Source organism: Medicago truncatula, chromosome 1, assembly GCF_003473485.1.
Source record: "Medicago truncatula cultivar Jemalong A17 chromosome 1, MtrunA17r5.0-ANR, whole genome shotgun sequence".
NCBI lineage: Eukaryota > Viridiplantae > Streptophyta > Magnoliopsida > Fabales > Fabaceae > Medicago > Medicago truncatula.
In genome coordinates, this window is record NC_053042.1 from 39,165,892 (window position 1) to 39,188,011 (window position 22,120).

The 22,120-nt window shown below is 34.6% G+C and overlaps 5 protein-coding genes across 14 annotated transcripts; 3 read left to right on the top strand and 2 right to left on the bottom strand.

Annotated features, from left to right (window-relative positions):
- Positions 1 to 467: 467 nt before the first annotated feature.
- On the top strand, positions 468 to 4,211 carry LOC11429759 (probable serine/threonine-protein kinase PBL24). 5 transcript variants are annotated; one of them, XM_024781676.2, is made up of 6 exons: positions 468 to 671; positions 862 to 1,053; positions 1,289 to 1,464; positions 1,559 to 1,748; positions 2,259 to 2,653; positions 3,033 to 4,211. In XM_024781676.2, exons 2-6 carry the CDS (start codon positions 945 to 947, stop codon positions 3,981 to 3,983), a joined length of 1,821 nt encoding a protein of 606 aa, XP_024637444.1. In that variant the 5' UTR covers positions 468 to 671; positions 862 to 944; the 3' UTR covers positions 3,984 to 4,211. The 5 variants fall into 5 exon arrangements, with proteins under 5 accessions (XP_024637444.1, XP_039684907.1, XP_013468934.1 ...); XM_039828973.1 differs by having other exon boundaries at positions 879 to 1,053; XM_013613480.3 differs by having other exon boundaries at positions 939 to 1,053.
- Positions 4,212 to 4,521: 310 nt separating this feature from the next.
- LOC120577455 (uncharacterized) lies at positions 4,522 to 6,223 on the top strand. The gene is made up of 4 exons (XM_039828989.1): positions 4,522 to 5,081; positions 5,197 to 5,318; positions 5,408 to 5,502; positions 5,613 to 6,223. The coding sequence occupies exons 1-4, from the start codon at positions 4,901 to 4,903 to the stop codon at positions 6,052 to 6,054; spliced, it is 840 nt and encodes a 279-aa protein (XP_039684923.1). The 5' UTR covers positions 4,522 to 4,900; the 3' UTR covers positions 6,055 to 6,223.
- A 5-nt stretch (positions 6,224 to 6,228) lies between these two features.
- Positions 6,229 to 8,597, bottom strand: LOC11435107 (U-box domain-containing protein 9). The gene is made up of 2 exons (XM_003590852.3): positions 8,250 to 8,597; positions 6,229 to 7,423 (listed from the first exon to the last, which is right to left on the bottom strand). Exons 1-2 carry the CDS (start codon positions 8,505 to 8,507, stop codon positions 6,341 to 6,343), a joined length of 1,341 nt encoding a protein of 446 aa, XP_003590900.1. The 5' UTR covers positions 8,508 to 8,597; the 3' UTR covers positions 6,229 to 6,340.
- An 820-nt stretch (positions 8,598 to 9,417) lies between these two features.
- On the top strand, positions 9,418 to 11,213 carry LOC11434610 (F-box protein PP2-B10). The gene is made up of 3 exons (XM_003590853.4): positions 9,418 to 9,757; positions 9,865 to 9,983; positions 10,274 to 11,213. Exons 1-3 carry the CDS (start codon positions 9,488 to 9,490, stop codon positions 10,692 to 10,694), a joined length of 810 nt encoding a protein of 269 aa, XP_003590901.1. The 5' UTR covers positions 9,418 to 9,487; the 3' UTR covers positions 10,695 to 11,213.
- A 1,812-nt stretch (positions 11,214 to 13,025) lies between these two features.
- LOC11425077 (U11/U12 small nuclear ribonucleoprotein 48 kDa protein) lies at positions 13,026 to 17,818 on the bottom strand. Of its 6 annotated transcripts, none has more exons than XR_005643552.1 (7): positions 16,638 to 17,818; positions 16,338 to 16,452; positions 15,648 to 15,755; positions 14,585 to 15,255; positions 13,797 to 14,488; positions 13,640 to 13,678; positions 13,026 to 13,448 (listed from the first exon to the last, which is right to left on the bottom strand). XR_005643552.1 is itself a non-coding variant. In XM_024781723.2 (4 exons), exons 1-4 carry the CDS (start codon positions 17,732 to 17,734, stop codon positions 14,644 to 14,646), a joined length of 1,932 nt encoding a protein of 643 aa, XP_024637491.1. In that variant the 5' UTR covers positions 17,735 to 17,818; the 3' UTR covers positions 14,582 to 14,643. The 6 variants fall into 6 exon arrangements, 1 of the variants encoding a protein (XP_024637491.1); XR_003011288.2 differs by having other exon boundaries at positions 13,640 to 13,681; XR_005643553.1 differs by lacking the exon at positions 13,797 to 14,488.
- Positions 17,819 to 22,120: the final 4,302 nt, after the last annotated feature.

The window sequence follows — 22,120 nt, forward strand, 5'->3', positions numbered from 1 at the left end:
CGTTTGTTCTGGTTGAATGGATGGGAGGAATTTTAAAGTTGCAGGTGGAATATTGGATTGAGGAATAAGAAGTGGTGGTTCATTTGAGATAAGAACAGAGAAGAGAATGATATAAATTAGGGAACTTCTACGGGTCACGGGTTAAGGAAATATAAAATAAAATATTGTATTAGAAATTGTGTATTTTATTTTTTAAAAGTTAAAAAAGTGTTATTTTCAATGTAAAATTTGACTTTTCTTTCTACTTTTAGTTCCTGTCCGGGAGTACCAGCTAACAATATTCATTATTAAAATGTATCTAATTTTTTTTTTTTTTATTTTTTTTTTATTTTTTTATAAATGTGACCGGAGGAAATATGTAATACGAAGACTTTCAATTGAAAATGAGCAATCAATATACCTACTAATTAATGTATGTAATATGGAAAAGAAAAAAAAAAAACTTAAATAACCTAATGAAAACAAAGGATATGGCTGGATGCATGCCATCTAAAAATGGCCTGGAAGAAGAAAAAAATGACATATATCATAACTAATTTAATCCCAAAAACTGGAAATAGAATCCCACAAATTTTGGTATCCACCTAATAATGAAGTCCTCTCATATATCCTCCTATTTTCTAGGAGAGTTGTGAGGAAACATTACCATTTTTCCATTGCCGCCAACATGGGTAAGTCTTCATCCTGTTTTCACATTTCCCTGTTAATCTCTTTGCCACTCCTGTTGCCTCTGCTACCCTCCCCTGGGGGGTCCTTCATTTTCTGTTAATATTTGAGGGACCCTTAATTAGATCCTTCAACTTTAATTAATTTCTTCATCATCATCATCTTAATTTTTCTGTCATTGTTTTTATCTGACAGCAACATTGATTGTTTAGATAATTTAATCTTAATAAGCCTTTGATTGGAGGTTATTTAATTAATATATCGTGGATCAGGAAAGCATGAGCTGCTTTCCGTGTTGCGGCCATCAGAAAAATAAAAACAGTAATAGTAAGAGAGAGCATGGTTCTCCCACAGCACAGGAAATCACCTCTGCAGCAAAAACACCAGGTAATTAATAATGTGCCTCGCCTCGTTATATGTATGTATATATGCGATGTTTTAAATCATGGTCACCGTCGCGTCACAATATATGATATTGTAGAGAATCATGATCCAATACATTCATATTGCGGTCATGTAAACATAAAAAACATCGATGTTGCAGTCTAGATCGCGTTCGGAGACCTTTATTTATAATATTCCTTTATTTTTACTATTTGTGGTTTTCTTGGCATGCATGCAGATATGAAGAAACAAAGGGCAGATGAGCAAATGCAAGGAGATCCGACAAACATTAATGCACAAAATTTCACTTTCCGTGAGCTAGCAACAGCAACAAAGAATTTCCGACAGGAGTGTCTACTTAGCGAAGGAGGCTTTGGAAGAGTCTATAAAGGGGTTATTCCTGCAACTGGACAGGTTATAAATAAGGCTTTCAATGAATTTTTTTATCATTCTTCTTTGCTTTTTTTGTTTTTTTCTCCTCATTGTTTTATTTGCAACCATTATTCAGGTTGTAGCCGTGAAGCAACTCGATCGACATGGGACCGAAAACAGCAAGGAATTTCTGACTGAAGTTTCTCTTCTGAGCCATGTTCACCATGAAAATCTTGTCAATCTCATTGGTTATTGTGCAGATGGTGATCAACGTCTTTTGGTATATGAATACTTTCCTGGCACTACTCTTGAAGACCGTCTTTTTGGTAATCTTCCATCTGTTTTTCACTTTAATTTCAACAGATATGTTTGTTTGTATATTAATATTACATAGAAGATCGTCGTCTTCTGGAAACAAAAAGTTGAACACGAGTGGTTATTGTGTTTTATCTAAGGTGTTTAGATAGTACTCGAATTCGATCCTGAATGAAATAATTTTGATCCGATTTTAGTCATCCCATGGCTAAACTACAGATTAGTAAGGCCTATAAAGAACAAGGTTAAGACCAAACAAAATATTACACAAAAAGGGATGCAAGAGACTCCACTTGATAGGAGTATGGAAATGGTGGACGACCTTTAAAACCTTTATATTGTGGCAGCAATTGTAGTTGCAGATCACAGTTTAAAATTATTCACAACCTTATCTATTGCATTGCAAGAACTACTCATAGCCTTTTCTTGACTTATCTTAGTTTTGATAATTAAGAGTATGTGCACTACTTTTCTATCTTTCGCTATGAAATGATTAATATAGCACTTTTCTGTTTTTGTAGCAGAGAACAAAACGGATGAACCGCCATTAAATTGGTTTGATAGAATGAAAGTGGCAGAAGCTGCATCTAAAGGACTAGAGTACCTGCATGACAGTGCCAATCCACCAATTATATACCGCGACTTTAAAGCATTCAACATCTTGTTGGATGTTGATCTTAATGCAAAACTATATGATTTCGGAATGGTCAAATTTTCTGGTGGAGACAAGATGAACAATGCACCTCCAAGAGTTATGGGTACTTACGGTTATTGTGCTCCTGAATATACAAGAACAGGTCAATTCTCCTTGAAATCAGATGTATACAGTTTTGGAGTTGTCTTGCTTGAACTTATCACTGGGCGACGTGCCATTGACACCTCAAAGCCTAACGAAGAGCAAAACCTTGTTTCATGGGTAAAATTAACTAGTCTAATCGATAATAGATATTGTGTTTTATGCTTAACCGAATTACTTTATTGCTTTCTGAACTGACGTCAATCGATTAAGACTGATAGCTTAATCAATAAAATGACAGTTGATTGCTTGGACGTCAGTAAGCATCTGCCTTGTCAAAATGATATAAATATGAAGTAATAAAATTGCATGATATATTGATAGGTGTATATATGTTGATAGGTTTTTCATGAATAAAAAATGAGTGATTTCTACGTCTAATGTTCAAAGTGATGTTTATGTGCTAGTCCTAATCAATTAGGTTGTTAGACTAATATACGAGCTATTGTGATGCAATGTAATGTAACTTAGTATTATGTTTGGTTTCGTGATTATGCAGGCACAACCCTTATTCAGGGACCCAAAGAAATTTCCAGATATGGCAGATCCACTTCTCAACAAACAATTCCCAGAAAAGGATCTTAATCAAGCTGTTGCAATAGCAGCCATGTGCTTACAAGAGGAACCAGAAGCTCGTCCTTTGATCGGCGACGTTGTGACCGCTCTGAGTTTTCTTTCCACGGGTACAACGCAATCAATTCCACCACCCTCACTTCCCACGGCCACCTCTGTCTCTATGCATAGTGTTGCTACTGAAAGCGAATGGGAAAGTGAGAGTGAAAGTGAATCAGAAGGAGAAACTTCAGATGATGAAGGCCCTGATCATGAAGAAGACAATGAAACTTCTCAAAAGCATGCTGCATCTAGTGCAAAATACCAAGAAAATGATGTCTTAATCCAACATCAAAAAAGGGCGTCTTCAAAGAAATCAAGCCGAAAAAGTAGCACAAGATCAAGGAATGTAACAATGAGTACAGATTCAGCAGAGGGAAGTGCTTCTTCCAGTGACCAAAAAAGTAGAAAATGGAAGAGCTTTGTTGGTAATTTAAGCCAAAAGACAAACAGCACAAAAAAGGCTGTTATCAAAGAATTAAGCATGAAGAGCAGCAAAAAAACTTCAATCAAAGAACTAAGCCAGAAAAGCAGTAGAAAATCTTCCATCAGAAATTTAATCCATAAGAGCACTGGAAAATCTTCTGCTAAAGTTTCGAGCCACGCGGAATCGGAAGATGCAAGCATGATTTCGTCTCATAGAGCTGGCTCATCAATTCAATATACAAGCAGCGCTATGTCTGACCGTAGCAGCGGCAGAGGAAGTGGGAGTGTTCACTCGGACATTAACCATAGCAGAAGGACAGAAGAGAGCATGCGATTAGCCATGGAATCCGATGATGAAGGAAACAGTCATCCTTTTGATCGTATGAGTAGCAGTGAATCAGATCGGCGATAAGGGAAGTGTAAAGTGTTTTCCTTTTGTGATGAAAATTATCAAGCTTTGGTTTATACATGCAATCTTGAAGAGCATGCAAGCACATACTTTGACACGGTGCTTTGTATTTTTCTGCTGCATCATGCAGCCGAAGCATTACAATTTAACCAATATGTGGAATTCTTATAGAAACTCAAACTTGAAAAATCAAGCATCCTTTAAATCTATTGTTTTGTTTAGTAGGCTTCATACTTATGATTAATTTATCAATCTTTGGTTCAAGGACTAGAGTCAAAGCAGCTGTGAATTTTCGTAGGGCAAGTGTTGCCACTATCGGAAGAACAATGCTTCTTGTTTTGTGTTGCTGGTCTTGCTAACCAGTATTTAATGTATTGATAATTTGAAAAAAGTTACATATTTAATTAACTAACATTCATTCATTATTATCATATGACAATTCCAATTTTATTAATGTTCTACACACAAAAAAAAGTTATCAATGCTATTACACATATGCAAGTGGCAATTGATGTTATATAAATTAATCAGATTTTGAAAGAATTGTTATATAAAAAGATTGATTTAAACAAAAGGGGAAGTGGCAGGGTAAACAAGTTATTCTTCCTTGTGGGACCCCTTTGCATCATGATCATACCAAGTTCCAACACCATGACTCTCTGTCTCTCTCTGGCTAAAACTTGTTTTTTCCTCATTCATTTTCTATGTAACCATCGCACTGTTTAAAAAATAAACACAGCATATTCTCTAATGATAGCTGTACCTTATTAAGCCTATTCATTTTCTTCTCCAAGAAAATACTAGAATTTAATATATAAGAACTTAACAAAAGAACTAACACCATGGTTAGTTCTACTTTCTCAACATTAGTCTGTTTTCTTATACACTGAAACTTGGAGAAAAAGAAAGTCTTAAAAAAAATGGCACAGGAGGTGATACTAGTTGTTGTTGATGTCAGTAATGAAATCAGCAGTGATTATGCAATGGAATGGACAATACAAAATGTGACAAAGTCTGATGACTTCATAATTCTGCTTGTTGTTCTTCCTAGACCAAATTTATATCAAAGGCTTAAATCTCTAGCATGTTATTTTCTTTCATGTGAGTTTTCACTTTTAATTTAACCATTCCATAACAAAAGCGTTCGTTTTCTTTTCCTTACTTTTGCGTATTATTGACCGTGTATGCGTGATGCTCATTGGCAACGTGATAACAGGCGGCGGTAACCATAGTAAAGGAAACTCTTTTGATCAAAGTAAAAGGGATGCCCTTCAACAAACAATCTATGAATATGTCCACAAGATGCAGAAGCTATGCTTAGCTAACAATCTAATGCAGGTAGGTTTCACACTTAATATTTTACAAAGTTTGACAATGTATTTTTTTTTTTTTGGATCTAATTTATAACTATTGTCTCTTCATTCTAGGTTCATTTCAAAGTGAAAGTTATTGTTGATGCAGAAGTGGGTTCAATAGCCACAAGAGGCAAAGAAACTGAAGCCTCATGGGTAATACTTGATAGGTACTGTTTTACTTAATTTTATCCTATTATATGAATTACAATTTTGTGGAGGTATTAATTTGAGTAACAATGTGCCAACACTTAACAGTTTTAATTTTTCTAAAATGCAGATTTCATAAGAAGGAAGTTGGTCACTGCATTAAACAACTGAACAGCAATGTTGTACTCATAGATCATGCTATTCCTAGAATCATTAAAGCAGTAATTCCAATGACAAGGGAAAAATTCAGTAGGAGTAAGAGCCAAAGCAAACCGACAGAAATATCTATTCCTTATATCTTGGATGACAAAATTGCAACATCTCCAAGTTCTTCTGATTTCAGAAGTTCCACCTTTAGAACTTACTCTTTTTCATTGCCTGCCACAGACAAAGAATATCATTGTAAAACCAACCCTTGCAATATCAATCATTCTCATGACTTTATTTATCTAAACTCCGAGTATTTCGATGAGGATATTAAGATGTCTGGCAGCAATATTGATGAGTTGAATCGCAAATCAGTCATCAGCCTTCCCCAGGGAGAAGCAGAAATTGTTCAGTGGATCATATGAAACTTAGTCAAGATAGTAACAATATGCATAAGGTTTTAAGTAGAAAGCTTTTTGTAAAGGAAAAGAGAAAATTTGATACAATTCCATGCAATATACACAATATGTAAGGTTTCTGTATTTTGTTTTGGATACAAACTACAGAACACAAGAAATTCATTTACAAAGAGGCGATTATAATTTTCTAGTCTTAATTTCATAATGAATCAGTTTGGTATTTACCCTTAATTGGTGATTTTATTGACACTTCCTCATATAACTTTTTCACAAATGGACACCAAATAAACCCTCAAGTAATGTGCTTTGAGGATTGAACTATGTTGAGCCTATCAAGAATACCAGAAGCTTTCCTCTTAGCTCTTGAAGTTCCACACTGTGCAAGCTTAGACAATGTACCATTGGCTATTTCATCTTCTTTTATTTCCTTCCTCTTTGTTTTATCATTGAAAAATATGATGTACAAGATTGCAACGCAGTTTTCCTTGCTCCGATCCGAAATGCTGTTATCCCTTAAAATACCCATAAAGAAAGGGACAGCGCCGTGACTTCCCAATGCTGCAACAGCCTTTGAATGGCTGGAGAGAAGTGCCAATAGAGACAAAAACTCATCAACTAGAACACGGTCCATGATGATCTTGCTGAGAATAACCTGAACTGCACCTTCTCGAACAGTCCTCGCTTTATTTTCATGTGCAATACAGAGATTGAATATAGCCGAAAGAGCATCTTTCATTGATGATGGATGCCCCTTTTCTAAAAGATCAACCAAATTTTTAATTGCATCAGTTTTTCCAATAATGTGTTTGTTGATATCAAGAGCTGATAATGACAAAATAGCTGCAGCAGCATTGCTTCTTGTTTGTATGGTTCCTGATTTCAAGGAATCAATAATAAAGGTGATAAGCTTTTCATCCTCTACAAAAGCTCTCTTGTTGCTTTCATCAAATGAGAGATTTAGAACAGCTGTAATCAGGTCCTCATGGAGTTCAGGATCAATACAAGCCAAGCCGGGTGATAACGGACTGAGCAAATTCTGAATCACTTCCGAGTCACCGAAGAGTCTTCGAAACGATGGCATTCTCTTTGTTAACAGCCGAAGCTCTCTTGTTGCCTCTTTTTGATCCAATGCAGATAAGGACAGTTTGTGAAGCAACGAACGTAAACGGTATTTGTGTGCTTCAGTTACTTCTCCATTGTCAATGTCCCCAACAGGCATTGGCAGCTCAATTCCATGCTCCTTACACCACCTTGAAATCATGTCATAGACCAAATAATTAGGGGAAAGGATGGAATGAGAGAGGACACGCTGCGCCTGAGGGCAAGCTTTGTGGACTTCATTCAGCCACCTCTGGATGAACGGTCGATCATAAGTCTGCAGCATCAATAAATTAATTAACGAATAATGCAATCATGAGCATTGAATAACAGTGTAACATTCCCGCCCTTTCTTCCTTCCCATATTGAAAATTGAAATCCTACTAGGTGTAAAACCTTTAAACAATTAACCACAAAGTCGAGATTTTTTATGTCTATGCAACCACAATAAGACCACGATTGAGGCGCATTAATCACATTTAGCCGCAATTCTCCAGAGAATCGTGACTTCTACCGTGATTTAAAACCTTGCCATTAATATAACCAACTCTCAATCTACAAACAAGTACCAATCCAAAATTCTAAAAAAGAAAAACAACCAAATGGAAAATCCTTCGATTTTGAACCCTACTAAGTGTAAAACCTCGAGAAAATTGACACCCCATCCTAAGGGTTTTTAAAAAAGTCCACCACAGTAATCTGATCCGTGACATCATAATTTTTAACACCTCTGCAATAACAACGCAACTGCAATTGAGACCGCATCAATCACATCAATATACACGCAATTCTTCGCAGAATCACGAATATGCTAACCACAATTTAAAACCTTGGAATCATAATAACTAACTCTCAATCTACAAAGAAAGTACAACTCCAAAATCTCCCCCAAATAAAAAACAACTAATCATGCAGCAAGAGAAAACACACAATCACCTTATCTGAACACAATCAAAATCAAAAAAATTAGAAAGAAAGGGAGAAAAAGTTTTGAAGACCTAATAGGTATCTAAATATTATTATGCAAATGTTGAAAATCCATGGTAAAGAAAGCATTCAAGAAATGATCTTTATGTTGATGAGAGAGTGAAAGAAGAAATTACCTGTCCTATGGCCAAGATAACAGGATCAGTCATAATGAGACCTGAGATGGGGCAACGAAACTGTGGAGGAACAGGAAGAGATAAATGATCGAATTTACGAGAGAAAGAAGCACTGCATTTCATATCCCTAAGAACAGAAAGAGCAGTGATAGCTTCATCAGCAGCATGCACAGTGAAGTCATCACCTTCCACTATAGTATTCACAAGTTCCTTCAACTTGTCCTTCAATGCATGTTTCTGTTCTTCATTGTTTGCCATTGCAAAACAAGAAGAATTTCTTGCAACTTAGATGAATGAAGTAACAGTAGAGATTAGAAAAAGATAAAGAAAAATGGAATATTATTTGGTAGGTTAGTTTATCATAGGTATATCTAGTGTTGTTTGTGACACAAGACAAAGATTTGACGGTTGATGGATGAATGAATCTTGATAACGGAAATTGGAAGACTTGGCATGCATGCTAGTTTAGAGGCTGGCCCATTAGAAAGGTAGGTTTATAAAGCCATCGACTCAATTCACTGGTTTTAGTGTGTGTCACTACAATACAATGTACTATATTCATTACTAGCACTAGCATTAGCATTAGCAACAATAAAATGATAAAAAGTAATTAAATAAAAGATAAAATCGTAAGAAAAAATGTAACATCAAAATAATAATATTTTTTTATATAAGGTCAAAATAAGGTTTTTAAATTGGATTTTTTTATCCCATTATTTCTTTCTTTTTTTGTAAAAAAAAAAAGAAAGGGTTAAATAATTAAATGATCCCTTTAAATATATCAACATTTGATTTTAGTCCATCGAAAATATTTCTGAGGCTTTTGGTCCCTCCAAAATTTTACATTCATGAAATTAGTCTATACTTTTTAGTCAACTCATGTCTAACCTTTAAATATATCAACTATTTCTTAATCTTTATTATTTTTTTATGTTGTGAAAATGATAGAATGACAACCATTTTAGGTTGTCAAATTATCACAAATCTATTTATAATGTTACAAGAGTGATGTTTACATGAGACGAATTTAAAAACTTACAAGCTAGTGTAACATAATTTGTCATTACTTTTTTTAGGTGGAACATAATTTGTCATTGGCTCTCCACTAATGTCAATGATTATTCTATGTAGAAGATGGTCATCTACCTAATATTCCAAATACTCATCATACTAACTTTATTTATTAAAAAAAGAAGGACTGGTATTAAAGATTCTTCATAGCTAAAAAGCTCGTAAAAATGGTAATGTTTGAGGAATTGGCAGAAGGGTGCATTGCCACCATACTGTCTCGTACAACTCCCGTTGACGCCGGAAAACTCTCCCTCGTTTCCAAAACTTTCCATTCTGCTGCCAACTCCGACGATGTCTGGGATCGCTTTCTACCTCCTCATTCTCCTTTCATTGACTCTATAATCTTACAATCTCCTTCCCTTGTCAAAGTTCCTACCAAAAAGGATCTTTATCTCGCCCTATCTGATCGCCCTATAATCATTGACCATGGTAAAAAGGTATCATCTGAATTAATTATTGTACAAAAAGTTGGTGTACGTTGTTTCAAATGAATATTTCAAACTTCAAAATGCTAATAATAAGCTTTGGAAATATTGAAATGCAGAGCTTTCAATTGGAGAGAAAGAGTGGGAAAAAGTGTTATATGCTTGCTGCTAGATCTCTCACTATTAATTGGGGTGACTCTGAGCGCCATTGGAACTGGATTTCTATGCATGATTCCAGGTTAGCTCTTTTAAGTTTATATTATATTATTACCTATTACCTTTGTGTTCACAAAATTCAGCTTGGAGCACAAAAATCCTTTATCTGCAACTCGAAACCTTGTATTGTGACAACAATAAGTTGTCTATAATGATTCCGAGTCTATCCACAATTATCATGAGAGGACGAGGAATGTCGAAAATTGGTTTTTATTCATTGTCATCCGGCTGATGGCTGGCTTATCTACATGTGCTCTTTTCTCACTTCATATATTCTTATCTTTGCAACTTTTGCACACAAATTTTGGACAGGTTCCCCGAAGTTGCTGAGCTTCGTGCTGTGCTATGGCTTGAAATTCGTGGGATGATAAACACCCCTGCCTTGTCCCCAAATACTCAATATGCAGCTTATCTTGTGTTCAAGATGATTAATGCCCGAGGATTTCAAAATTGTCCTGTTGAGTTATCAGTTGGTGTCGAAGGTGGCCATAGTATTACTAACATTGTCTGTTTGGATTCAAATGTGGACGGTAGGTGGCACAACAGAGTTCTAGGATTGCAACAGCCTAGTGTGAGAAGTGATGGGTGGTTGGAGATTGAGATGGGAGAGTTCTTCAATTCAGGCTTAGTAGATGAAGAAGTCCAAATGAGTGTTATGGATACAAAGGGTGGTCAGGGGAAGACAGGTTTATTTCTTGAAGGAATAGAAGTTAGGCCTAAGGAAGGAAATTAAGCATACAGCCGCAGGGGTCTTGCGTCTTGGACAACATACTATGTGACATGCATATTCTTGTTCCAAAGTGTCTCTTTGTAAAGTATATGAATAAGTTTGTGCGGGCATCATCCGTGATCATAATGGGAACTTTATTAAAGGTTTCTTTTGTAAGTTGGGTGATGTTTAATGCTATTTGGGCTAAGATGATGGGTCTTCAACTTGGTATCACTTTCGCTAGATCTTTGTCGCTCTCGTAGAATTTGAGCTTGATTCAGCAATTGTTATGGACATGGTAAACAAAGGCTTCACTAGCACTACTCTTCTTCGCTCTCACAACTGGAGGGTTCACATTACGATTACTCACCGAGAAGAAAATGGTTGTGCATATTTACTTGCGTCTCATGGGCATTCGACATCATTCTCTTTAACTGTTATTGATAGTTCCTTCCCTTTATTAGATGCTATTATGTTAAATACTCTGATAACTGTGTTATGGATGTTACAACTATATATTGTAATGCAATATTTATTTGGTGCCATGTTTTGGTCTAAAACCCTCAGCTATGAAGGATAGGTACTTGACTTTTGATGGACGACAATAATTCTCTTTCATCATGGAGTCCATTCTCTTCAATGAAAGGAAGGACTAATGGCGAGTGAGAACGTAATATCAATAATTGTGTGTGCACGATTAACAGCATTGACTAAAACAGAACCAATGGTATTTACACTAAGAATAGTAGTACCAAACTATAATTAATCGGTACAAAACTAAAATAGTAAAATATAATCTGTAGTAGCTAGCAGTATTGTAACTTGTTTCTGACACTTAAACATTCTTCTTAAAAAGGTAAAAAGGCTTCATTGTGACCACTGTTGTATTTACAAGTAGTTTGGAATGACATCACCGAAGACACATGGCCTTGAATGACTTAAAGTTTAGAAAATTTGAATAACATTTAATTCACGTTTTCAGTACTCGTACAGAAATTTCAATATGAGCCAACAAATGTGCATCCATCCTTCATTTATACATATGAATTAACTAAAAGTGAGGCACAAAGATTGATGCAAAGTGATTTCTGTCTTTTCAATTTGTAGGCATTCATTGAATGAATGAAAGAATGCAAGAAGAGAGGAATGATAAGAATGAAGGATCGAGGATGAAGTTAAGCAAGCTCTGTATTTCGTGTATACTTCAGGAATGCATTGGATAAGTTACTTTGACAATTTCATATAGTCATAGTGCATATTTGCATTGTGAAGCACGGAGTATGACACCAATAGAAGATGTGATTGTATAGACAATTACCAGTTTATGCCTATAACATTTCATGTTATATTCTAACTCATGTCAAATGTCAACAAAAGAATCTTTTTAAGGACTCCATATAAAAAACTATAAGGAAAAAAATCAGCGTTCAATGAGATGTGAGAAGTGTACGAAAGTTATCAGAAAATTTCGAAAGAGGAATAACAATTCAAATTCATTCCACCTAAAGTTCTCATGTATTTCCCTCTCCTTTTGAATGACCACACTTAACCTTTCTCATGTGAAAACTATAGATGAGAAGATCCACTCCCATTGAAAAGTATCGAAACAAAGTCTATGAAAATTATTTTTAAAAATACCAAAAAGTATTAGGATGATTTCAGGAAAAGAAACCCCCAATTTATTAGGATCAGAAGTGTTAAATAGCTAATCATGTTAATTCGAGATGTAATCGGGATGATTTATCTCACTAGGTTCAGCATTTCCATTTTTTTAATTAGATCTTCCCATCTTTTTTCGAATCTCTGATTAACTACATTTTGTCCCCATAGAAATGTAACTTTTGATATATTATTACCTGCAAAACTCATGTTTTTCCAAATCATGGCGACTCACCGTGATACCAAATGTTCACTAATTCCTTAGATAATCGAATCAAAGAACTAAAATAAACTAATTTGGGTTAATCGAGGTGCAAACTTTTGATATAAAGGTATAAATCTTAGGATTTTGTTGCCACCCCGCACTGCGAAACGTAGAATCAAATTTCACTCAGACCACATAAAACTACCAAACTCATAACATATGCAGCATAGCAGACTGTTTCTTACCTACTTTCGTTTAGGTATTTGATAACATGTAAAACCTAACAGAGGAAACATTCATGGTAACTTGTTCCCCCCCCCCCCCCCCTCCCCACGCGCACGCACACATTCACCCTAATTCCAATTGTATACTGCATTCCTTAAAACTGTACCACCTTTATAATTTAGTTCACCAATTTTAGTCATGCGTTTCAGTCATTTGATTAAAAAATATATGTTTATACTTTAATATGATAGCAACAAGACAACAGGTAAATCATACACTTCATGGATTTGTTGAGTAATTAGACAAAACTGGCAAATATACTACTTCCCAGGTAAAATGGCAGCAATTGCTCTTGTTGCTTGAGAATCAAAATTTCTAAAGTTTGTTCCTCCATTACCGAGCATATTGCACAACATTATGGTTATATCATACAAAGTAACCAAAAAAAACAATGTTGACAAGAAAAACATATTATCCAATGGAGAGAACCTGTGGACTGGATATTCTTCCAAAATAAAGTTAAGTTCTAAAAAATGGGCAGAGGCAGGTCACAATCCATCTTACGACATAAGACTGCTCAGCCCTTGTGCAAAGAAAGAACTGAGACGACTTCTCTTGCAATAAAAAAAAGTTTGGTACTGTTTCATGCTGAGCCCAGACTTCCTCTGTAGTCACTAGCATCTGCAGTCCTGAATAAGCACAGCCAGAGAACAAATATATTAGCTATCTTTAACAGATGCAAACAGCAAGACTAGCATCTAAGTTTGGACATATGTTCATTGTTATCTACCCTCCCGCACCTACCAAACTACCCTACTCTTTGCATTGTTATCCCCTAATTTCTAAGCATACAAAACATTACTCACAGGGGTTTACTTACCTGACATTGAAGTCACTTCATCACAGCTGAGTCTCACTACTACTAAAAAATGTAGAAACAAAGAAGTCAATTGATGAGCCTGGAACTCAGAAACAGAAAACGAAAAAAGAATAGAGGGAATTCAGACAGATATTGAGATGTTCTGTTTTTTTTCTACCTGAATGAAATCAACGCAAAGTAAGTAAGCCATCAAAGGCATTCTGATATCAGATAATGCTGAAATATTTAATAAATTTTAAGGCAATATATAAATAGATGATAACGACAATGTTCGGCCAGCCTTTGCACATTTTCAGTTAAGATTAGCAGCATGTGATTGGGAGAGGAGAACAAAACAGGGGAGTCGATGACAAGAAAAATACTAGAGATTTAAAAAGAATTCAAATCAAATCACTGTATATTGAGACAAAATAGAACAACCATTTACCAAAAACACACTGAAGTTGCTTCATCTTAATACCTAAAGCCTCTAGAAGACATAGGAACCTATATAATTGCTTTCCAAGTAGTTAAATTAGCCAATATCTGAAGTAGAACATTAACATCTTGTTTCTTTTCTCCTAGAGACACATTTATCATGTAATTAAACTAAAAACAACAACAACAACAACAACAACAAAATTCTAGGTAAACAATGAGAAACATTTATTGATGGAAATAGATTTTCTTTGTGGTTGCCATAATTGAATTTTGTTGCTTTTATCTTGAGAAGGAAAATAAAGAATGCAATAGTGATAATATGGACAGTAAAATCACTCCAACGAATGCTTCTAAGATACTCTTTCAAAGTTAAGGATACAAAGGAGGATACAGTGATAAAAGCGCCAAAGCTAGCTTGGTATGCTAAGACTGCAAAGTTGTGCAAATAAACTACGTTATTGTAGTTAGTGCATCACATTCAAATTTATATTCAACTTCTAAATAGGAATGGCTAGCAAAACTTACCCACTGCAGATGTAATGCCTTCATAGTTTTGGCCTGTGCGGTTAATTAAGTTCCTTACGCTAAAATTTATCTGGCTTGATATATTTGTCATCAGATGAGATATCATGCTCCCCAACACCACGAGATTCTGAAGGATCACTTCTTGAGAAAGAATCTGATGTGTGATTCTTGTGTGTGTCATTTTGCCACCTATCCTTGGTTCTTGACGAGTTATTATACTTCTTTCTACCTGAGTAATCTTGTTTCTCATGATGAACTCTATGCTCATGTGATCGACTACGACTTCTATGTCTTTCAGGGCTTGTTGACGCATGACTCCTATGGTTTTCTTGATCAGTACCTCGTTCATCTCCTCCATGATGGTGACTCCCCTGATGTCCTTGTTTACGTTGTTCATAATCTCTAGAAGTAGCATCATGTACAACTTTGCTTTTGTCAGAATAATTTGTGTGAGATTGTTGCTCGTGATGATCTGGGTTACTGATTGTCACTGCAGGTGAGTCATGACTAACTTCTCTTGAATTATTGGCTTCCGTAGAAATCGTGTGACTAGAAAGAAGTTTAGGCGGAGGTGGAGGCATCCCACTGTCTTCAGAAACATTGACAGGGCTCTTAACACCTGCAGCCAGCTTGATTTCCTCCATGTATTCCCCTATCAGGTCCCTCATCACCTTCAGAGTGTAGAATTAAGTGGAAATAAATCATTACAATGTCAGAAGTAAAAGAAAAGAATCAAAATTCCTTTGAAAAATTAATTCTGAAATATTGCTAAAGACAAATGAGCCAGACAAAAATCGCCTTCACCAAGGAAATCCCCTGGGGAACAGTTGTAATATCACCATTAGTGCCAGATTAATTATTGATATAATATTGATACCAAGTGGAATAACTACACGATAATTAAAAGATGTTCATGATTATTCAACTTTGATAGAGCCAACGAACAATTAGAAAATGGAACCATGATTCAGTACTTTTTTTTTTGTGCAAATGATTCAGTACATAATTTACTTAGATCAATGATAGAAGCATAAAATTTCAATAACTGTCCAGTAAGTCTAACCTGTATAGTTGATTGATTTCTTTTCTTGCCCCGATAAGACATTCTTCGACGTTTATAATCCCTTTCTTCAGCCAGTAACTCCTCTCGTGTCTTCTCTTTTTGTGTTTCCTATGATTGATAACAGATCGAAAATATCTCAGTTGCAGGTAAAACAAAAGTAAATAGTATATTCACTTCCATTAACGCGACACTTTAGATAACGTTGGGTAAATTTTTTGAATCATCTGCTACCATTCTATTGACAATTCGACACACAGAACATGTCGATAGTGAAAACTGATAGGGTTGGATTTATCCATCCATATGATGTTGTCGCAATCGGAGTCATGGTGGGAGCGGCCGTCATACAGGATTTAGCGAGCCCGTTTGAAGTTGCAGCAACAGAGATTGCAGCAATACTAAATCCCTAATTATTTATTTGCAATCTGCTAGGGATTTCAGTTCTCTAAATGTGACTAAAATAAGTAAAAACCCATCGGGTTAGACATCCGGATTTACTACCAATAAAAACAAAATCACTTCAGTTAACAAATAGAAGCCTTTGGATGAAAATCATACAACTCATAATTCAACCTCCGTCTTATCGACTCTAATTCATTAACCGTACCGTTATTAGACAAATAAAACAATTTAGGAAAACACGGAACGGAAAATTGTGTCCCAAAACTATATAAACCAGATTAAAAGTACCTGGTGATGTGAATGCTGCTGATGAACCCAATCATACTCAATTATAGGTCTATAATCAGCACGCTTATTCCGCTCTTCCTTAGCTTTGTCAGATAAATAACAATGCTCAGCTTTCCTATAGAAGCAAGCCGCCATAATTCACATTAGTGTCATGATATCCACAATCATATATAGTTGGAAATGATTTATTCCAGACAAAAAAAAAAAAAAATACACTAATATTATACAAGTTTCAAATTCACCAAAGAAATATTCATGATGCAAAATTATAAAAAAAAAAATATAACAACAAATACATACAGCTGATAGTTATTTGACGGATGAGAAAACCAAAATTCCTTAATTTTACGTTCAAGCAAAGCTCGTTCGTGCAACGCCGCAACAGCAGCAACAACTTGCGGCATCAAAATTTTCCTCTCCCTAATACAATTGGTGTCACTCTTTCCTTCCTTCGAACCAACAGACTCACCACCCTCGTTCCCTAACGGAAACAAAAGCAGAGCCGAAGCACCAACCAGAATACATTTCTTCACAAAATTAAGAACAAACAATTTTCCACTAACACCATACAGAATTGAAACCTGAGATTCTAACCACATTAACACATTATTCAAAAGAAAAGCATCTCTAAGAATTGCTTTGAAACCTAAACAAAACAGCAAAAAAATATGTTTCTGCATAGATGTATCAATTACAATGCCATATCGAGACGAATTCGATAACAACCAGTTCACCATTTCACTCTCTTTTGCAATTCCAATACCAAAAATTGCGCGAAAAACAGAGTTTGAGTATGTAATTGGAAAATTGTTCCATGATTCAATTTCGCGGGTAATGTAATAGTATTCAGAAGGAACAATGGGAGAAGGTTTATGATTGGGTGTGGGTGAGCACACGGTAGAACATTCTCGAGATAAAAAATCAGGGAGGTGAAATGTGGCGGTTTGAGCGACGGAGTTAGCGTCGGAAAAGGTAACGACGCCGGGGCAATTGTTGTAGAAAAAGTTTGTGAAATCGAGGTAAGAAGAGAGGTGAATGGAGGTAGGGTTTTGGAGGGTTTTAGGGTAAGAGAGAGAAGTGAGGAGATGATCGATGTGAGGGAGAGGACGAGGAGAGGAAGGGCAGCGGAGGTGGTGGAGGAAGAGGGACGGTGGTGGGATGAGATGGTTGGGATTGAAAAGGCAGGGGATGAGATTGGTGGTTGGGGTTTGGGGTTGGGGGGTTGTTGAGAGGATTTGGGTGGAGAAGGTGAGGAGGTTGGTGAGAGAGGAGAGGGTTGTGTTGAGGTTTAGGGGTGGTGGTGGTGGTAGTAATGGCGGTGGATGTTGTTGTGGAGGTGGTGAAAGTGGTGGTGGTAGTTGTGACGGTGGTGGTAACTGTGCCGGTGGTGGATTCATGGTTGGTTAATGCAATGCTTTGTTTTTCAGTTCAAGTATTTTAAAATGCTTCTGTTGTATAATTAGAGTGAATAGTTTAGCTCAGTTGTCCAATGCATAAAATATGCAAAGATTTGAGGATCGAAACTCGGCCACCATAAAAAAAAGAGTGAATAAAATATTCATGCATTTCTTATTCTAAATGGCATTGTAGTCCACTTGCAATTTCCAAGGAAACCATGGCGTCTAAATATAGTTTTAGATATATCTGTTTATGAGCAACATGCATAGATATTAACATTTAAGAGTGACAACATTTAAATCTTTAAAGTTTGTACATACTCTTCCAAGATCCATTTTTCTTTATAGCATATACTACATTTGAAATCTAATCAAATGGTGGATGGTTTGATAGCAGAAACTTGATAGCAGTTTTGTAAGGTGAGAATTGTCTCCACTTATAAATACATTGTCAGATCATGTTCTATCCGATGTGGGACTCTTAACAGTATCCATTCTCGATCTAACAATTGTAATTAATTTTCAAAGGAACTAAAATAAACTTTGTTGGTCGAAGTGAGGATCTAACTTTCAGAGTTGAAGTAACTACACCATTCTACTTTGAAGTTTTGTCATTAAAACATGTGGTGACTGTTTCATTAGGCATAAAATATTTTTCAGAATTGTTGAATTTTTCAGATTTATCAACATTTTGGTTAGAAACTTCATCTACTTTACACATGAGCTCCATCATACAAATATCAGGCTCCACATGAGTGCTGATACTTGGAAAGGATCTTCGTCAACTTTTATAGGTGGTTCTTCAAAGACTAAACATTCTTCTTCAATTGTATTTTGAATCATATCTCTAAGACGAATACAAGAATTAGTATGATGGTCATAAGTAGTATAATACTTTCTTCCTCAAATTTGTTTCGGAAGAAGAATTTTATGACATTTACTTAATAATATTTACTTATCTTTTTAAAAGAATATCAAATATTTAATCATATTTGTTTTATGTCAAACACATGTTTTTCGAGAGGCATTCAAAACTGCTCTTGAAATTATGAGGTTTAAAATTAGGGCCTTTATAAGGTGGTCATGGTTTTAATTCTGCAAGGTTCACACTCATATAATTGCTCTCATCCAAGACACCATCCACAAATTCCTCTTGGTCAACTAAAGCTATATAATAACCTAAAATATGAACATTCCCAAGACACCATCATACATCATTCTTTCAACATTGCCAATAAAAATGTGTATCTAGTAGGAATAATTTTGTCGAACAAAAATGAATTTATTTGTGTGAGTTTTGATTACACTTTAACTTGGTTTCCCCCAATGTTTAGTCTAACTTCGTTGACAACAACACTATCTCCATTTGATGATGATTGACTAGGGTTATGTTGTCAACATATGAGAGTTTCATACATCGTTCTTTCAACATTGCCAATAAAAATGTTACTATCCTGTAACAACAAATGTGTACCTAGTAGGCATAGTTTTGTTGAAAAAAATGAAATCATTTGTGTGGGTCTTGATTTAACAATTTATAGTCAAAGAATATACAAACTCCTATGTTGCATTATTGTCATTTGTCTTCTAACTTCCAAAAAGGTTTTTTTCCTGCAAGTATCTTTCTTTGAATTTGAATTTTTGACGCCGAGAAGTACTTATCTGCTTGCTTAAAAAACTTCTTGGATACACTTCATATGGCAATTTGAAGAAGTTGCATGATTTTATTTTTTCGAGTAACTCTAGTAATTACTTGGATCTTCGAAATATCCTGACACCTCAAACATCAAAATAATTAAATATGGTTTCAAAAATTATTTGAAATTATGAGGGATGCGTATGATTTGATTTAAAAATAAGGAAAAAAATGTTGAAAGAAAATATTTGAAGAACCATCGTTCAAAGAAACTTTTTAGAGATATTAAAAATAAAATTTGATATATTAATAATGATAAAACATTTATTTAAATCTACTTTATATTTATATTAAGATCCTATGTTTTTAATTTGAAATTGTAATATATATGTACAACTTCATGTTTGTCCTAAAGGATGAAGATAAAATTATAGTTTTTTTAAAGGCAAATTCTATGGTACACCCAACAATTTGAGTGTATTGGTACACCAAATTCTTAAATTAATAGTTAAATAAGTTATTTTTTGTAGGAAAAAAATATTTTTCATCACCTATAATTAGAATAACTAAATCTTATTTACCAAAAACGTCAACACAATAAAATTCGATTTTTTTGAATTCATATTACTCATAATAGAGAATTTTGATTATTTTTTACAATAAAATGTATAAAAATTTAGTATGATTTTTCTAAAAAATGAAATGATGTTCTTTTTTATAAAATGATATTTTCTAAAATATATATGTCAACAAACACCAATTTTCTTTCATAAAAAATGATAGTTAATTTATAAAAATTGTAAGCGAGAGTACCGGTACACCTTAATTTACGAGTGTACCGTAGAAGTTCCCTTTTTTAAAACAGTATTGTTATATAAAACAAGGATCAATAGAATAATCACAATCCTTCCATTGGATATTCCAAGTTTCTAAGACTAACTTGGATTCATGAATTGGAAGTCGCTGTCATGAAATATATTTAGCTACCTTCCTTATAACTACTCTCATCTTTTCGGTACAAGGTCCTGCTTACTCTGCATTTTTTCCACAATTCTGAATTTTTTCTTGGGTTAGGAATATATCATTAATTCATTTACATCACCTATATATCAAATTCCACTTTGGGTTATCATCCCATTACAGGTAATCGAACTAAAATTTTCCTAAACAATTTTTTTAATATTTATTAATCACTTGAATACAATTGCTTAATTTTAATGTTGGTGGATGTGCAACGAGTGGCGGAGGTACCACAGGGGTCAAGGGAGGCCGTGGTCCCCCTCGTTTTTCAATATTTTTTTTTCTACTAATAACAAACCATGATTTTATATGCTAATTTCAATAAGGTGAGCAATCTGGCCCCCCTCACTATGAGCCTATGAATGTTTTATTATATTATAAGTCACATACCATTTGTAGTTCTTTAGGCTCTGTTTGGATTGATGGAACATAACGGAATGGAGCGGAATGGAACGTAATGGAATGGAGTGGAGCGGAACGGAATGGAATAGAGAGTCCACTCCTTTGTTTGGGTATATTATGATGGAGCGGAATAGAATTCTCATTCCATTGTTTGGAAAATTGACGGAATGGAATGAGTTATAATTTTTTTATTCCAATTTTACCCTTATAAAAAGACTATTAATCAATTTAAGATTAAAAAAACATGATGGCAAGCAAAGGAAAGCCTTGTAATTTTTTTTATCCCTTTAACAATTTTAATATAGTATTTAATAAACTAGATCATTGTATTTGTTAGTATGAGATTCTTTCAGTAATCCACTGATCTAATGCTGGGAAAGGGGAAAAACATTCATTTGTCCCAATTCATATAATTGATAATGCTCAAAGGTTCATGAACTAAAAAATCGAATTTAATAAAATTGGTTGAAATGGTATAATCAATGAGATTGTAAGACAACAAACATAAAAACTGAAAAAGAAGAAATACGAGCACAGCATAACACTAAGCAGAAGCAGAATAATCAGTACAGTGATGAAGTAATAAAATAGGGATAAAAGAGTAATAATAGAATTAAGTGGTTCCATTCCATTGCATACCTCCCAAATTGGGGGGAATGAAAAATAGAGAAAGATGGTGGTATGGAATGGAATGGATTCCATCATGTTCCATACCATTCCATCCAATTTTTAGAAATCTAAACAATGGAACATAACCTCGTACCATTCCATACCACTCCATTCCATTACAATCCATCAATCCAAACATAGCCTTAAAGTTTAAATTACACGATTATAACAAGTTAGTCTTTTTTTTGTTGTAATAAATTGGTCATTTATGTCATAAAATATTTGCATCATTATCCTAATTTCATCAAACTCAATCACAATGTGTTTATGTGGATGTTTAATGATAAGTTGGTTTGTTCAAATTCATTGCTCTCAAAACTAAGGCTCGTAGGTGTATTATTCGGTCTTGATTCAAAACAAAATTGACCAATTAACTTATTTATAATATTGTTGATCAAATGTTTATATGTAAATACTAGACTTGAAATTAAAAAACAAGAAAAAAAAAGTGTATAAGTAATCATGTTTGATGTCAAAAACACTTTTGGACCTACCATCTTAATGTTAAATGATCTATAAACACTTTTTAACGAAGTTGGCTGAAAAGATGGATGACAGTGTAAATATTCTATGGCGCATAAAGGACCAATGTGTAACAAAAAATAACTTAAAGAACACTTGGTAACAAAAAAAAATTAAGAGACTAATTTGTTATAAAC

Coding starts and splice junctions, on each gene's coding strand:
- LOC120577455 (XM_039828989.1), top strand. CDS start 4,901: ATGGCACAGGAGGTGATACTAGTTGTTGTTGATGTCAGTAATGAAATC. Junction 5,082..5,196: donor AGCATGTTATTTTCTTTCAT/GTGAGTTTTCAC, acceptor ACGTGATAACAG/GCGGCGGTAACCATAGTAAA. Junction 5,503..5,612: donor TCATGGGTAATACTTGATAG/GTACTGTTTTAC, acceptor TCTAAAATGCAG/ATTTCATAAGAAGGAAGTTG.
- LOC11429759 (XM_024781676.2), top strand. CDS start 945: ATGAGCTGCTTTCCGTGTTGCGGCCATCAGAAAAATAAAAACAGTAAT. Junction 1,465..1,558: donor TTATTCCTGCAACTGGACAG/GTTATAAATAAG, acceptor ACCATTATTCAG/GTTGTAGCCGTGAAGCAACT. Junction 1,749..2,258: donor TCTTGAAGACCGTCTTTTTG/GTAATCTTCCAT, acceptor CTGTTTTTGTAG/CAGAGAACAAAACGGATGAA.
- LOC11425077 (XM_024781723.2), bottom strand. CDS start 17,734: ATGAATCCACCACCGGCACAGTTACCACCACCGTCACAACTACCACCA. Junction 16,453..16,637: donor CCGTCAAATAACTATCAGCT/GTATGTATTTGT, acceptor TTGCTTCTATAG/GAAAGCTGAGCATTGTTATT. Junction 15,756..16,337: donor AGCAGCATTCACATCACCAG/GTACTTTTAATC, acceptor TATCAATCATAG/GAAACACAAAAAGAGAAGAC.
- LOC11435107 (XM_003590852.3), bottom strand. CDS start 8,507: ATGGCAAACAATGAAGAACAGAAACATGCATTGAAGGACAAGTTGAAG. Junction 7,424..8,249: donor TTATCTTGGCCATAGGACAG/GTAATTTCTTCT, acceptor TTGATGCTGCAG/ACTTATGATCGACCGTTCAT.
- LOC11434610 (XM_003590853.4), top strand. CDS start 9,488: ATGGTAATGTTTGAGGAATTGGCAGAAGGGTGCATTGCCACCATACTG. Junction 9,758..9,864: donor TCATTGACCATGGTAAAAAG/GTATCATCTGAA, acceptor ATTGAAATGCAG/AGCTTTCAATTGGAGAGAAA. Junction 9,984..10,273: donor ATTTCTATGCATGATTCCAG/GTTAGCTCTTTT, acceptor AATTTTGGACAG/GTTCCCCGAAGTTGCTGAGC.